At 45.3% G+C, this 14,864-nt stretch overlaps 1 protein-coding gene across 1 annotated transcript in view; it reads right to left on the bottom strand.

Annotated features, from left to right (window-relative positions):
• The window catches only part of STX12 (syntaxin 12), a 51,574-nt gene extending 38,543 nt beyond the window's left edge, over positions 1 to 13,031 (bottom strand). The window contains exon 1 of the mRNA XM_066375544.1: positions 12,809 to 13,031. Within this exon, the coding sequence (XP_066231641.1) occupies positions 12,809 to 12,926 (118 nt within the window). The 5' untranslated portion in view covers positions 12,927 to 13,031. The remainder of the gene's footprint in view (positions 1 to 12,808) is intronic.
• Positions 13,032 to 14,864: the final 1,833 nt, after the last annotated feature.

Raw genomic sequence — 14,864 nt, 5'->3', positions numbered from 1 at the left:
TAACTAAAATTCAAACCCAGGGCTAATTTCAATGGCTATATACCTTCCACCACATTATGTTCTCTCAAAAGGCTGCCGCTTAAAGGAAATGGAATGTCCTGACACAGGGCAGGCCTCCATTTCTGACTGTTTCACTTAGCCCCACCCAGCCTATCGGATACCTCCCTAACATAATAGCTCTCTGCTCTAGATAGGCTGATGTCCTTGCTCTAACCAGCTTCCTCCCCCAACTTCTCCCACCTTTGAGACTATTCCTGTGTATTTACCCAGCAAAGTGTCAGGCATTCAGTGGAGAAATAAGCAATTATTGATTAACTGATTTAGCCTCCCTTTTATATCATGACACTTTCCTTAGGGTAGAAGATATGAATGAACATGAGCTAGCAATAATGAGACCTGAACTCGAAACCAGATCTGACCACTAAGTGTATGGCACCACTCAAGTCATTTCATGTTTCTGGGTCTCTTTTCAGCAACTGTATCTAATATTCAGGTTTAATGGCCATATACAGAAGGTCATAGGATTACAACACAGTTCCGTTCCTATGACAGTGATATAACCCAAATTTTGGTGTTAAGTTGAAACACCCTAGCCTAATACAAACGGAACCATTTTTTTTCTTTTAGTTTTTATTTACTCATTTTTAGAGAAAGAGGAGAGAGAGAGAGAGAGAGATAAGGGGGGAGGAGCAGGAAGCATCAACTCCCATATGTGCCTTGACCAGGCAAGCCCAGGGATTTGCACCAGCAACCTGAGCATTCCAGGTCAATGCTTTATCCACTGCACCACCACAGGCCAGGCATAAACGGAACACTTGTGCTTTTAATAGTCCGAAATGGCATAGGTAAGCATACTGGGGAACGCCAGCTCCCTCACTCATATACCTGTTACTGTGTATTCTTCCACCCCACGCAACCAAATTAGTTCATCCATGTAGCCCATAAGTACGACCTAACGGCATAAGCGCAACACTCTCACATCTCAATTTTTAAAAAGTATTTTTTATGGGAGTGAGGGTCGTAAGCTCCAAACATCATATGTCAAGACTGTCATAACCTGAGGACCCCATGGTACTGATATTGAGTACTTATACTTTTCATAGTACATACTTTTTTGTGTGGGTGGATTTGTTTTCCTCATTAAATCTTTACAACTCTGTGTGGACTAAATGATCTCTAAGTACTCCCACCACTGCTCAATGCTAAAATTCAATAATAAAGATGCTTTATTACACAGAATAATGCTGTGTAACCAAGGAATGTTTTTGCAAGCCAGAGTCTGGCTTAGAGAGGCTCCACCTGTATACAAATGGGACTGGACTTACTAGATGTCTCTGGAGAGTAGGGACCACATTCTACTCATTTTTGTATTTGCATAACCACACACACACACACACACACACCCCTCTAGAAAATCATTGGTTGAATATACTATGACACATAAAGGTAGCTCTTACAAAAGTCCAAGGAAACATCCCATTTTCTTGACTATCTTTATAAAGTAGAACACTCTGCTTAGAAACTATAGAGCAGTGGTTCTCAAACTTTTTGAAGTTGGGCGCATTTAAAATCCTACAAGTAATTGTAGGCGCACTATATACAAATTTCTGAGAAATATGTTATAAAAATTAAGTCGGCGTGACCAGGGGGTGGCGCAGTGGATAGAGCGTTGGACTGGGATGGGGAAGACCCACGTTCGAGACCCCAAGGTCGCCAGCTTGAGCGCGGGCTCATCTGGTTTGAGCAAAAACTCACCAGCTTGGAACCAAGGTTGCTGACTCAAGCAAGGGGTTACTCAGTCTGCAGAAGGCCTGCGGTCAAGGCACATATGAAAAAGCAATCAATGAACAACTAAGGTGTCACAACGAAAAACTGATGATTGCTTCTCATCTCTCTCTGTTCCTGTCTGTCTCTCCCTATCTATCCCTCTCTCTGACTCTCTGTCTCTGTGGAAAAAAAAAATTAAGTCAAATATTAAAAATATATATCTATAAAGTCCAAGCGTGCTTTTATGGTAATTAAACAAAATAAATACGACAAAATTAAATTTATTCTGACATTAAAAAACATTTTTATGTTACTTTTTTTTTTTTTTTTTGTATTTTTCTGAAGTTGGAAACGGGGAGAGACAGTCAGACAGACTCCCGCATGCGCCCGACTGGGATCCACCCAGCACGCCCACCAGGGGCGAAGCTCTGCCCACCAGGGGGCGATGCTCTGCACCTCTGGGGCGTCGCTCTGCCGCCTGGGGCAGAGGCCAAGGAGCCATCCTCAGCGCCCGGGCCATCTTTGCTCCAATGGAGCCTTGGCTGCGGGAGGGGAAGAGAGAGACAGAGAGGAAGGGGGGGGGGTGGAGAAGCAAATGGGTGCTTCTCCTATGTGCCCTGGCCGGGAATCGAACCCGGGTCCCCCACACGCCAGGCCGACGCTCTACCGCTGAGCCAACCGGCCAGGGCCTTTATGTTACATTTTTTAAGTTATGCTTTTTAGAATTTGTAAAAAAGAGGGGTTAAAAATAAAAAAACGACAAAAAAGTTATCTTTTATATATATAGATACATTCTTAGTAAGATTTAATAAATTCGGCAGGTCCCAGCGTGAATGTGTTAAGTTTTTTCATTCATACGTATCATCTTAACTTTACACCAAACAAAGGATAGAAGAAACTTGCCTCCAGTCTTTCCCGGGAACATGGGGGGTAATGTAAACAGTCCAGCACCACAGCTTAACAGCCTTTTGCAACCTAATCAGGCAAGTGAGGTGGGGTTGGGCAGACTGTCAGTTACAGCCAACTCCCCACACCTTTGTCCCCCAAAAATCTAAACTCCAAAAACCCTGTTGGTTTTTAGGTCCCCAACAGGCACATGTTTCTCTGGAATACCATAGGGCACACCTGGAAATCTCCTAGGGTGCACCAGTGTGCCCTGGCACACACTTTGAGAACCACTGCTATAGAGATATGTCAGAACATTAACCATCTATCAAAACGTATTAACTATCCTAAAGAGCAATAGAGATTTTACAGAATGTGGGGAAAAATACATTAAAAATCAGCTATGCTCTAGCCGGTTAGCTCAGCGGTAGAGCATTTGCCCCACTTGTGGAAGTCCTGGGTTCGATTACTGGTGAGGGCACACAGGAGAAGCACCCATCTGCTTCTCCACCCTTTCCCCTCTCCTTTCTATCTCTCTCTTCCTCTCCCACAGCCAAGGCTCCATTGGAGCAAAGTTGGTCCGGGCGCTAAGGACGGTTCCATGGCCTCTGCCTCAGGTGCTAGAATGGCACCGGCTGAAACGAAGCAATGGCCCAGATGGGCAGAGCATTGCCCCCTGGTTGATCCCAGTCTGAGAGCCTCCCAGCTTCTAACTTTGGAAAAATACAAAAAAAAAAATCAACTGTATTTCTGTATTCTCAACTGAGGGTCTTTTTCATCTAGATTGGTTTTTACTTCTTTTGTTGATATTAACTGTCTGTGTGTATGTGTTGGGGGGAAGGGAAGGACTCAGGAAGTGTGGAGGAGGGGATAATTTACTTGCTAAGCACTAGAATTCATTCAAGCCTCCATCTAGCAACCTTGATGAACTCACACTCAAGCCAGCAACCCTGCGCTCAAGCTGGCAAACTTGGGGTGTAGAACTTGGGACCTCAATGTTCCAGGTCGACACTATCCACTGTGCCATCACCAGTCAGGATGACTTTCCTTTTTTTGAATTTTTTAATTTTTTTTTTACACAGACAGAGAGTCAGAGAGAGAGATAGACAGGGACAGACAGACAGGAACGGAGAGAGATGAGAAGCATCAATCATTAGTTTTTCGTTGTGGCACTTTAGTTATTCATTGATTGCTTTCTCATATGTGCCTTGACCGTGCAGCTACAGCAGACCAAGTAACCCCTTGCAATCTTGGGTCCAAGCTGGTGAGCTTTGCTCAAACCAGATGAGCCCACGCTCAAGCTGGCGACCTCAGGGTCTCGAACCTGGGTCCTCCGTATCCAAGTCCGATGCTCTATCCACTGCGCCACCGCCTGGTCAGGCTAAATTTGAATTTATTGATTGATTTTAGCAAGAGAGGAAGGGCGAGAGAGAGAGAGACAGAGAGAGACAGAGAGAGAGAGACAGGACGTAGATCTGTTCCTGTATGTTCCCTGACCAGGGATCAAACCAGCAACCTCTGTGCTTCAGGATGATGCTCTCCAACCGAGGTACCCAGCCAGGGCAACTTTCCATTTTTAAAAGCATGTCCTGGCTAAAACTTTTAAAAATTAATTTATTTTACAATACAGTTAACATCCATGCTAGAAACTACTCTAAAATGAACACACTTTATGTGCCTGCAGTTGCTATCAGCTTTCAGCAGAATCTGAATCTCCAACTGAAACTTAATTCAAATCAAAGTTTAGTCATATCAAAAGCAAGTATCGCCTGACCAGGTGGTGGCGCAGTGGATAGAGCGTTGGACTGGGATGCGGAAGACCCAGGTTCGAGACCCCAAGGTCCCCAGCTTGAGCGCAGGCTCATCTGGTTTGAGCAAAAGCCCAACAGCTTGGACCCAAGGTCACTGGCCCCAGCAAGGGGTTACTTGGTCTGCTGAAGGCCCGCGGTCAAGGCACATAAGAGAAAACAATCAATGAACAACTAAGGTGTTGCAAGGCGCAACGAAAAACTAATGATTGATGCTTCTCATCTCTCTCCGTTCCTGTCTGTCTGTCCCCGTCTATCCCTCTCTCTGACTCAGTTTCTGTAAAAAAAAAAAAAAAAAAAGCAGGCCCTGGCCGGTTGGCTCAGTGGTGGAGTGTCGGCCTGGTGTGCAGAAGTCCTGGGTTCGATTCCCGGCCAGGGCACATAGGAGAGGCGCCCCTCTGCTTCTCCGCCCCTCCCCCTCTCCTTCCTCTCTGTCTCTCTCTTCCCCTCCCGCAGCCAAGGCTCCATTGGAGCAAAGATGGCCCGGGCGCTGGGGATGGCTCCTTGGCCTCTACCCCAGGCGCTGGGGTGGCTCTGGTCGCAACAGAGCGACGCCCCAAAGGGGCAGAGCATCACCCCCTGGTGGGCAGAGCGTCGCCCCCTGGTGGGCGTGCCGGGTGGATCCCCATGGGGCGCATGCGGGAGTCTGTCTGTCTTTCCCCGTTTCTAGCTTCAGAAAAAATACAAGAAAAAAAAAAAAAAAGCAAGTGTCATTACAGGTGGAAAAAAAATTCTGTTTTTGACAGACTCTAATGCTCTAATTCAGTATTTTTATTTATTTATTTAGTTTTTGTGGCAGAGACAGAGAGAGTCAGAGAGAGGGACAGATAGGAACAGACAGACAGGAAGGGAGAGAGATGAGAAACATCAATTCTTTGTTGCGTCTCCTTAGTTGTTCATTGATTGATTTCTCATATGTGCCTTGACCAGGGGGCTACAGCAGACTGAGTGACCCCTTGTTCGAGCCAGCGACCTTGGACTCAAGCTGGTGAGCCTTGCTCAAACCAGATGAACCCACACTCAAGCTGGCAACCTCGGGGTCTCAAACCTGGGGCCTCCACATCCCAGTCCAATGCTCTATCCACTGCGCCACCTCCTGGTCAGGCAAATTCAGTATTTTTAAAAAAACAAACAAAAGAAAATTTTTTATGCCAATGAGAAAATGATAGCCTATGAGGTGATTATGACAATGATGTTATTTCATGTCTTATTCTCAAAATTAGCTTTACATTGTTTTTATATCACTTCAATGAAAATGACCTGACATTAAAAAATTAACTACTGTATTTAGTAAGTAAAGCTCTGAACTAAACTGAACATGAGTACTAAATATCAAAAATATAACCTTCCATTTATCATACCAGTGACAGAAAATATAGTGGTTAAGAGCACAGACTCTGAGGCCCTAGCCGGTTGGCTCAGCGGTAAAACGTCGGCCTGGCGTGCAGGAGTCCCGGGTTCGATTCCCAGTCAGGGCACACAGGAGAAGCGCCCATCTGCTTCTCCACCCCTCCCCCTCTCCTTCCTCTCTGTCTCTCTCTTCCCCTCCCGCAGCCGAGGCTCCAGTGGAGCAAAGATTGCCTGGGCGCTGAGGATGGCTCTGTGGCCTATGCCTCAGGTGCTAGAATGGCTCTGGATGCAACAGAGTGATGCCCCAGAGGGGCAGAGCATCGCCCCCTGGTGGGTATGCCGGATGGATCCCGGTCAGGTGCATGCGGGAGTCTGTCTGACTGCCTCCCGTTTCCAGCTTCGGAAAAATGAAAAAAAAAAAAAAAAAAGAATAAAAGAAAAAAAAGAGCACAGACTCTGAATTATGACTGCCTATGTGTTATTCCTGGTTCCACCACTTCTTAGCTTCGCAATCTTGAGCAAAAGGCTCCACTCCTCTGTGCCTCAGTTTCCTCATCTTAAAAACAAGAATAACAAGAACACCCTCGTATGGTTGTTGTGAGGATGAAATAAGATAATATGAAGCTAAATTTAGAACAGTGTCTGGCACATAAAAGAACTAAATTAAGGATAGCTGTTATTATCAAACTCAAGACCAAGAAAAATGTACTTAGCAAAGATAAAATCAATTAAGTACATACTAAATGCCAGCTACATATCCATTCCTGTGCCAGGCACTATATAGCTAACTAAAGAGAAATGTACGATGCATGGTCTCTCTATTCCCACAAAACTAAGTGATCTCTCTAGTTAAAATGACAAGGTCAAAAAGCATAAATTAATTAAAGAATACAGAATATAAGTACATGTTAAACTATGAAAAGAAATTGCCAGCCCTGGCCAGGTGGCTCCATGGATAAAACATCATCCTGGTGCACCCAAGGTTGTGGTTTGATCCTTGGTCAGGGCATGCAGGTGTAGCAATCAGAGTTCACAGCTAAATGGAACAACTAAGTGAAACAGCAAGTTGATGCTTCTCTCTCTCTAATCAATGGGGGAAAAAAAAACCCTGGTCAGTTTGCTCAGTGGATAGAGCATTGGCCTGGCATGCAGACATCCCAAGTTCGATCCCAGGTTAGGGAACACATGAGAAGGTCTCCCCCTTATTTCTCTCTTCTCCTCTCACAGCCAGTGGCTTGACTGGTTTGAGTGTCAGCCCCAGGTGCTGAGGATAGCTCGGTTAGTCCGAGCATTGGCTTCAGGCACTGAGGATAGCTCTGTTGATCAAAACATCAGCCCCAGACAAGGGTTGACAGTTAGATCCCAGTTGGGGCCATGCAGAAGTCTATCTCTCTATCTCTTCTCCTCTCACTTAAAAAAAAAGTTCAACTGCTTTTTATTTTTTTAGTAAACAAAATAATATCAATAAATTGGCAACATTAAAGAACAAAAATGTGCCTGACCAGGTGGTGGCGCAGTGGATAGAGCGTCAGACTGGGATGCAGAGGACCCAGGTTCGAGACCCCAAGGTCACCAGTTTGAGCGCGGGCTCATCTGGTTTGAGCAAAAGCTCACCAGCTTGGACCCAAGGTCGCTGGCTGGAGCAAGGGGTTACTCGGTCTGCTGAAGGCCCGTGGTCAAGGCACATATGAGAAAGCAATCAATGAACAACTAAGGTTCTCGCAACGAATAACTGATGATTGATGCTTCTCATCTCTCTCTGTCCCTGTCTATCTCTCTCTCTGACTCTCTGTCCCTGAAAAAAAAAAAAATGCTGTTCTTTAATTTCTTGAGAAATAACTTGGAGGCTTTAAGGTTTTTTCCTATACTTGCCTCAGCAATATGTGCTCAGACCCTTCATTCCACAACAGACAGAGGCAGTTATTATTCCTCTGTACTCCACACATACTGATAACAACCCTTTGTTATCAGTCAACCTTAGCTGTACCTATAACAACCCACACAGTGACCTCAAAGTGACCTGCCCTATTTCAGGCTGATACACTCAGCAATTCCAAATCCACATCTGTTGCTGAACAGGTGAGAAAAAAGAATAGCTATTTGTTCATACTTTCAATGAGTACAGGTCCTTGCAGGGTTGGATGGATGTGGGTAAGTCCGAGCTCACGTTCAGCGTCTATACTTAGGTATGAAGGCCACATCTCAGAGGGGTTTGGAGGACAGGCAACTAGCCTGATAGCACTAACTGGGTAGAAGAAATGTCACCCTACCAATTTCAAATTCTTATCATACAATCCCAAGGGAAGAATTCCAACTCATACTGCCTAAGGTCGGTAAGATGTGGCAGGTACCACAGAGTACAAGTACGATGTAGCAAGAAGAGTTCCAAGATGGTAGAAAAAGCTCATTCATTCAAATCTACTAAATATAATTTATTAAGCATCAAGACCCTATATGATATGATCTTGGCTAACCTGTTTTCCTACTATGCTCTCTTCTCTAGCTACAGTCAAGTCACACAAACCTCCCTGCTATATTCTGAACACACCAAGATCTTTGGTCTTGCCATTCCCTCTGCCTAGAATGCCTTCCTCCAGCTACTCACATGGCTCTCTTCCTCAGCACATTAGTTATCTACTCGAATGTCATCAACTCCTCAGACAGGCTTTCCTTGACCAACTTACATTGAATATCACACCCACCCTCTTTCTCTCCTCACTCTATCCCCCCTGCCCTGCTTTTTCTTCATGGCACTTATTCTTATTAAATATTATTTACATATGTGTATGTATGCATTTGTGTATACAACATACACACTATCAGGGAAAGAATTTGTCTTTCTTGTTCATCACTCCCTCTACAGTGCAGAGCAGGTGCTCAAAGAATATTTGCTGAACAGTAAATGAATGAATCTATCATATGCTTGGGACTGAGATAAGTATTAAAATATAAAGATGGGCCTGACCAGGCAGTGGCACAGTGGATAGAGCGTGGGACTGGGATGCGGAGGACCCAGGTTCAAGACCCTGAGGTCGCCAGCTTGAGCGCAGGCTCATCTGGTTTGAGCAAAGCTCACCAGCTTGGACCCAAGGTCACTGGCTCAAGCAAAGGGTTACTCAGTTTGCTGTAGCCCCACGGTCAAGGCACATATAAGAAAGCAATCAATGAACAACTAAGGTGTCGCAGCAAAAAACTAATGATTGATGCCTCCCATCTCTCTCCGTTCCTGTCTATCTGTCCTTATCTATCCCTCTCTCTCTGACTCTCTCTGTAAAAAAATTAAAATTAAAAAAAAAAAAGATGGCCTGACCATGCAGTGGCTCAGTAAATAGAGCGTCCGACTGGGATGCAGAGGACCCAGGTTCGAAACCCCAAGGTCGCCGGCTCGAGGGTGGACTCATCTGGATTGAGCGCAGGCTCACCAGCTTGAGTGTGGGGTTGCTGTCTTAAGCAAGGGGTCACTCGCTCTGCTGTGGCACCCTGGTCAAGGCACATATGAGAAAGCAATCAGCCCTGGCCGGTTGGCTCAGTGGTAGAGCGTCGGCCTGGCGTGCGGGGTACCCAGGTTCGATTCCCGGCCAGGGCACATAGGAGAAGCGCCCATTTGCTTCTCCACGCACCCCCTCCTTCCTCTCTGTCTCTCTCTTCCCCTCCCGCAGCCAAGGCTCCATTGGAGCAAAGATGGCCCAGGCGCTGGGGATGGCTCCTTGGCCTCTGCCCCAGGCGCTAGAGTGGCTCTGGTCGCGGCGGAGCGACGCCCCAGAAGGGCAGAGCTTCGCCCCTGGTGGGCGTGCCGGGTGGATCCTGATCGGGCGCATGCGGGAGTCTGTCTGACTGTGTCTCCCCGTTTCCAGCTTCAGAAAAATACAAAAAGAAAAAAAAAAAAAAAAAAGAAAGCAATCAATGAACAACTAAGGTAACACAACAAAGAATTGATGCTTCTCATCTCTCTCCCCTCCTGTCTGTCCCTCTCTCTGTCTGTCTCTTTCTCTCTCTCTTGCTTAAAAAAAAAAAAGCCCTGGCCAGTTGGCTCAGTGGTAGAGTGTCGGCCTGGTGTGTAGGAGTCCCAGGTTCGATTCCCGGCCAGGGCACACAGGAGAAGCGTCCATCTGCTTCTCCATCCCTCCCCCTCTCCTTCCTCTCTGTCTCTCTCTTCCCCTCCCGCAGCCAAGGCTCCACTGGAGCAAAGTTGGCCCGGGTGCTGAGGATGGCTCTGTGGCACTCTGCCTCAGGCGCTAGAATGGCTCTGGTTGCAACAGAGCGGACGCCCCAGATGGGAGAGCATCGCCCCCTGGTGGGCGTGCGGGGTGGATCCCAGTCGGGCGCATGCGGGAGTCTAACTGCCTCCCTGTTTCCCATTTCAGAAAAATACAAAAAAAAAAAAAAAAAAAAGTCACTTGTAACTTGAAGTGTTAACTGCTACAAAACTGTAATATTAATTAAAAATTACAAAAAGGGACCCTGGCCGGTTAGCTCAGTGGTGGAGTGTTGGCCTGGTGTGCAGAAATCCCGGGTTCGATTCCCAGCCAGGGCACACAGGAGAAGCGCCCATCTGCTTCTCCACCCCTCCCCCTCTCCTTCCTCTCTGTCTCTCTCTTCCCCTCCCGCAGCCAAGGCTCCATTGAAGCAAAGATGGCCCGGGCGCTGGGGATGGCTCCTTGGCCTCTGCCCCAGGCGCTAGAGTGGCTCTGGTCACAACAGAGCGACGCCCTGGAGGGGCAAAGCATCGCCCCCTGCTGGGCGTGCCCGGTGGATACCAGTTAGGCACATGCGGGAATCTGTCTGTCTCTCCCCGTTTCCAGCTTCAGAAAAAGACAAAAAAAAAAAAAATTACAAAAAGGCTAATCGCTGATCTTAGAAGACAGACCTGTTTTTTCTCTCTCTTCGCCCCTTCTTTTTTCTCTCTAAAATCAACAAATAAATATAAAAAAATGTTTTCATACTGTCCGGCAGAGAGTATGTACTCAAATGTTAGCAATTAATGTTATTAATGATTGACTCCAATGTCCCTTGAGCCCCATTCCTAAACAACAGTTAAATCTTATCAATTCAATCACCAAACAAACTTCTCCCATTCTTTCCTTTCATTTTCACAGTTCTCCAACTTGAGTTTCTGATTCCAGTGTCTCATTTACAATTCAATTTATACATTCTTAAATAATTAAATCTAAACCCCCCGTAGGTTAGGACTTAAAGCTCTTCTTGTTTGGGCCCCAACTTACCTTTCCAACCCTATTTTCCACTACTTTCTGGAGTCTACCACTCTAGCCAAATTAAATCACTCTACTTTTATATACACACTTTATGCTTTCCCACTACCATGCCTTGCTCATTTTATTCCTTCCTAAAATGTTCTTCCGTTCTTTACTGTCAAAAGTTCAAATTCTTTCCACCGTCTTTCCAGACCTAGCTCAAATGCTATAATGCCTTCCTTGATCCTTCCCAACTAAAAATGATCTCTCTTCCCTGAATATCTATATAATGTTATTTATATGATACCTCTTCTATAACATTGATCCCTTTCAACTTTATATTTCAGTTATATACACCACAGAAACCCTTCTGAAAGAATCCATGACAGGTTCCTATAGTACTTATCACAGTCTATTACTCAAATATTATACAGAATGATTTCATAAATAAACATTAAAATTAGATTTAGCCTCAACAGAAAACTTTCATCTTGAACCAGAAATTTCTGATCTGACCTGTATTACTGCTCCCTCACAAAGTGAGCACAAATTGGAACACAAAGTACTACTTTTCCTAGCCAGTGGTCATATTAATTTTTCTTTTATTTCTGGATTAAACAGACCACAAACTCATCTTTCCATTTTCAAATCACCCAGTTTCAATCCCTTCCCATCAGAAACTTCCCATTTCTCAAATTCTACATTGTATATTTAAATCCTAAAAAGTCATAAGCTGTTCTTTAAAATACCAAAAATAACTGTAGTCCAGGACCAACTAGTTCTGCCTATCAACAGAGTACAGCCAAGCTCACAAAAACACAATAACAACAAGGATGATGATCACCCTTTTTCCAAGTAAAGTTGTTGCTGACCTCCTGTTTATAAGGCTCTGAGCTAGTTTCCTGGCACAAGAACGCCTGTATTTGATTCAGTCAGCAAGTTTCACTCAGACCCTACTTGTGGGGACAGAGTTTTAAGACAAACAATGACATTCTGAAATCCACCACCAGCTCTACCATGTCTTACTTGCTATGTGATTGTGTCAAAGTCCCTGAGCTTCTCTGTGTATCAGACTTGTTCAAAAGTAGCTAATAGGGAAGGAAAGCAAAAGCCTAACTGGCTTGAAATACAAAAACATATGCAAATCTTTGCTACAAAAGACAGGATAATGTATAAATTGAAATGTTTTCAGTGAATTTTCTTTGTTAAAACAGAAGTCATCCCACCCCTCAAATACAAGTCACTGTATCTGAATTCCAAATTCATTAAAGAAAGCTGTGTTTTAAGTCACCCCAAACACATGCACTCTCCACTTCCCCCAGCTGCTGATTTCCAAGAAGCCAGAGCTGAGTAGAATGTAAACCTAAAGTTTAAATCAGTAAACAACTACCGATGCAAACTGGCCAAAGAAGAAAGCGAGGTGGGGGCGGAGTTGAAGGCAGGATGATGACAGGAAATACTCGGCTGACCACTGCGCAAAGTCAAGTCACTCACACATCTCGAGATGACACACACACACACCCTCCCACCCTGAGGCTGTCAGGACTGCTGTTTTGGACCCAATACCATGAGGGCATAACTCTTAAGAAGAGACTGGAGCTTCCTTCCAGATCGGGCTCGGGACCCTCAGGTAGCACGGGCCTAACAAGAGTCGGGGATAACAGCTCGCCGCCCCCAGAGTAGAAACCCAAGACAGCTTCAGGTGCGGCCTTAGCCGCAGCCCCAGCCGGGCTCCGCGTCCCGGCAACCTCACCCAGGCCTGTCCTCGGGACAGCCCCCGCCCCGCAGCTCTGTCCCCCAACTCACTGGCTTGGCTGATCCGCTGGATATTGCCGCTGCATGTCTGGATGATGCTGCTGAAGTCCCGAGGCTGGGGCCCCGAGGACCCCGGGTTCCGATACATGTCTAAGGGACCGTAGGACATGACGAGGAGCTGAGATTGACTCGCCCGTACGGCGGCCTTACCGGAAGCAGCTACCAAAACGGACCGCAGGCTGACGGGGAAACGGGGAAGAGAAAGGGCGGGGAAGGGGCTGGGGCTGCGTGCGCACTAGCCCCGCCCCCACGCAGCGCGCCCGCGTTCGCTTCGCCCTGCCCCATAGTGCGCCTGCGCTGCTGGAACTAGTGTAGGGGTTGTAGCTTAGAGACTGGACTCTCGGCTCTTGGGATGCAGGGCGGAGCGATGACGTCACATTGTAGGAACTGGGATTGGAAGAATTGAGGGGGCGGTGTTGTTTCTCGCCGGGGCACGATGACAGAAGGCAAGAATTTTCGATTAGCATAAATTGTACCAGATGATCTCAGCGCTAACATCCTATTCTGTTCTATTCTGAGAATTCAGACCCAAATATGGCAGTATTTGAAACTAAAATCCTTAATCAAACTCCTGAAATTCCTCACTCTACTTCCATCCTATGTGTTTTTGTTAGTATGTGCGGAGTACTTTTATGGTTTACAAACCACTTTCATTTCTCCTTCCACCCCTCTTCAAAACAATAAACACTATTAATATTTATCGAGCACATAGTATATGTGAGTCGTCACTGGATTTCAGTTGTTCATAAGCTTTTTCACAGCAAGGAACCATGTTCTAATTAGATCTTACCTTCAGAATAGATCATGAACAATCGATTTTTAAAGCGTGAAATAAAGTAACAAAGTAAGCGTTATTATTTTTCCTTTTACAATTGAGAAAATTAAGACCACAGAGGCTAATTTTTTATTTCTGACCTTTGGCTGCAAAACCCAAACACTAACTCCATTGTCACCTCACTACTTTTTTAAAATGCATTCTCATATTCCCACATTCATTTTTCATCTAAATCCCTCCTAAGGAGCCTCTTCATCTATATCCCAAACCAAGATTTCTTGGAGGACTAGACCCCCAAATTTTTAAATAATTTCTTTAAGTAATTTGGAGTGTATGACCTCAGTGTTCCAGAAGACTGAATTTTGTGAGCATGGTAAAACGCAAAGACATGGGAAGGATTTGGGTTTGGGAGATGAAGATAGGGAGAAACGAAGGGGAACTGGCCGGGTTTGTTCCTACGTTCTGCACCCCGCCCCGCCCAGTCTGCTTTGCAGTCTTTGGGGAATCGCTAAGAGAGGAAGCTGCTTGCCCATGCGGAAGGGTACCCCAAATGGGTAAATGAACCTGCATTCAGCCTTAGAGCTTTTGTAAGCTAGTCTCTCTCTTATTGTTTGTTGGAGCATTTCTGAGAGCATTTCTTTCTCTATAGAAAGGTACAAGTCTTGAGAATATTTTCATTTTGATTCTGTGTAAAGTGAAGCTCAGTAAAGGTATATTTTTCTCCTAGCAATTGAAGACACGGTGGTTGTTATCAATATTTTCTCTCTCCATCTAAAATAAAAAGTGGTTATCCATTTGTGTCCTGTGCTATTTTGTGCTATCCTTTCATAGCAATACATTTGTCCCTTGCAAATACTAGATGTCAAATGAACATTTACCGAATTAACACATGAATAATAAAAAAATCTTTTTTATTTTATTTATTGATTTTAGAAAGAGGAGAGAGAGAGTGGGAAGCATCAACCCATTGTAGCTGCTTTTTGTATGTGCCTTGACCAGGGCAAGCTCAGGTGTCTGCCAGCGACCTCAGCATTCTAGGTCGATGCTTTATCCACTGCAGTACCACAGGTCAGGCACTACCATTTTTTAAATGCCTACCCAGGCAATGTGAACAAATTTTACAAATATTTATCAGCAATTTCCAAGATAAAGCCCATGTGATAAAGACCACCTACAGTCTGACAAAGTTATGGTTATCAACTTAATGCTGTAAGGGAGACTGCACACCAAAGGTATCACAGAGCATTACACAAAGCATAGGAAAAGATTGTT

This window comes from Saccopteryx leptura, chromosome 3 (assembly GCF_036850995.1).
Source record: "Saccopteryx leptura isolate mSacLep1 chromosome 3, mSacLep1_pri_phased_curated, whole genome shotgun sequence".
NCBI classification, from domain to species: domain Eukaryota; kingdom Metazoa; phylum Chordata; class Mammalia; order Chiroptera; family Emballonuridae; genus Saccopteryx; species Saccopteryx leptura.
The sequence above is the reverse complement of the archived record's forward strand: the minus strand, read 5'-3'. Positions and strand labels throughout refer to the sequence as shown.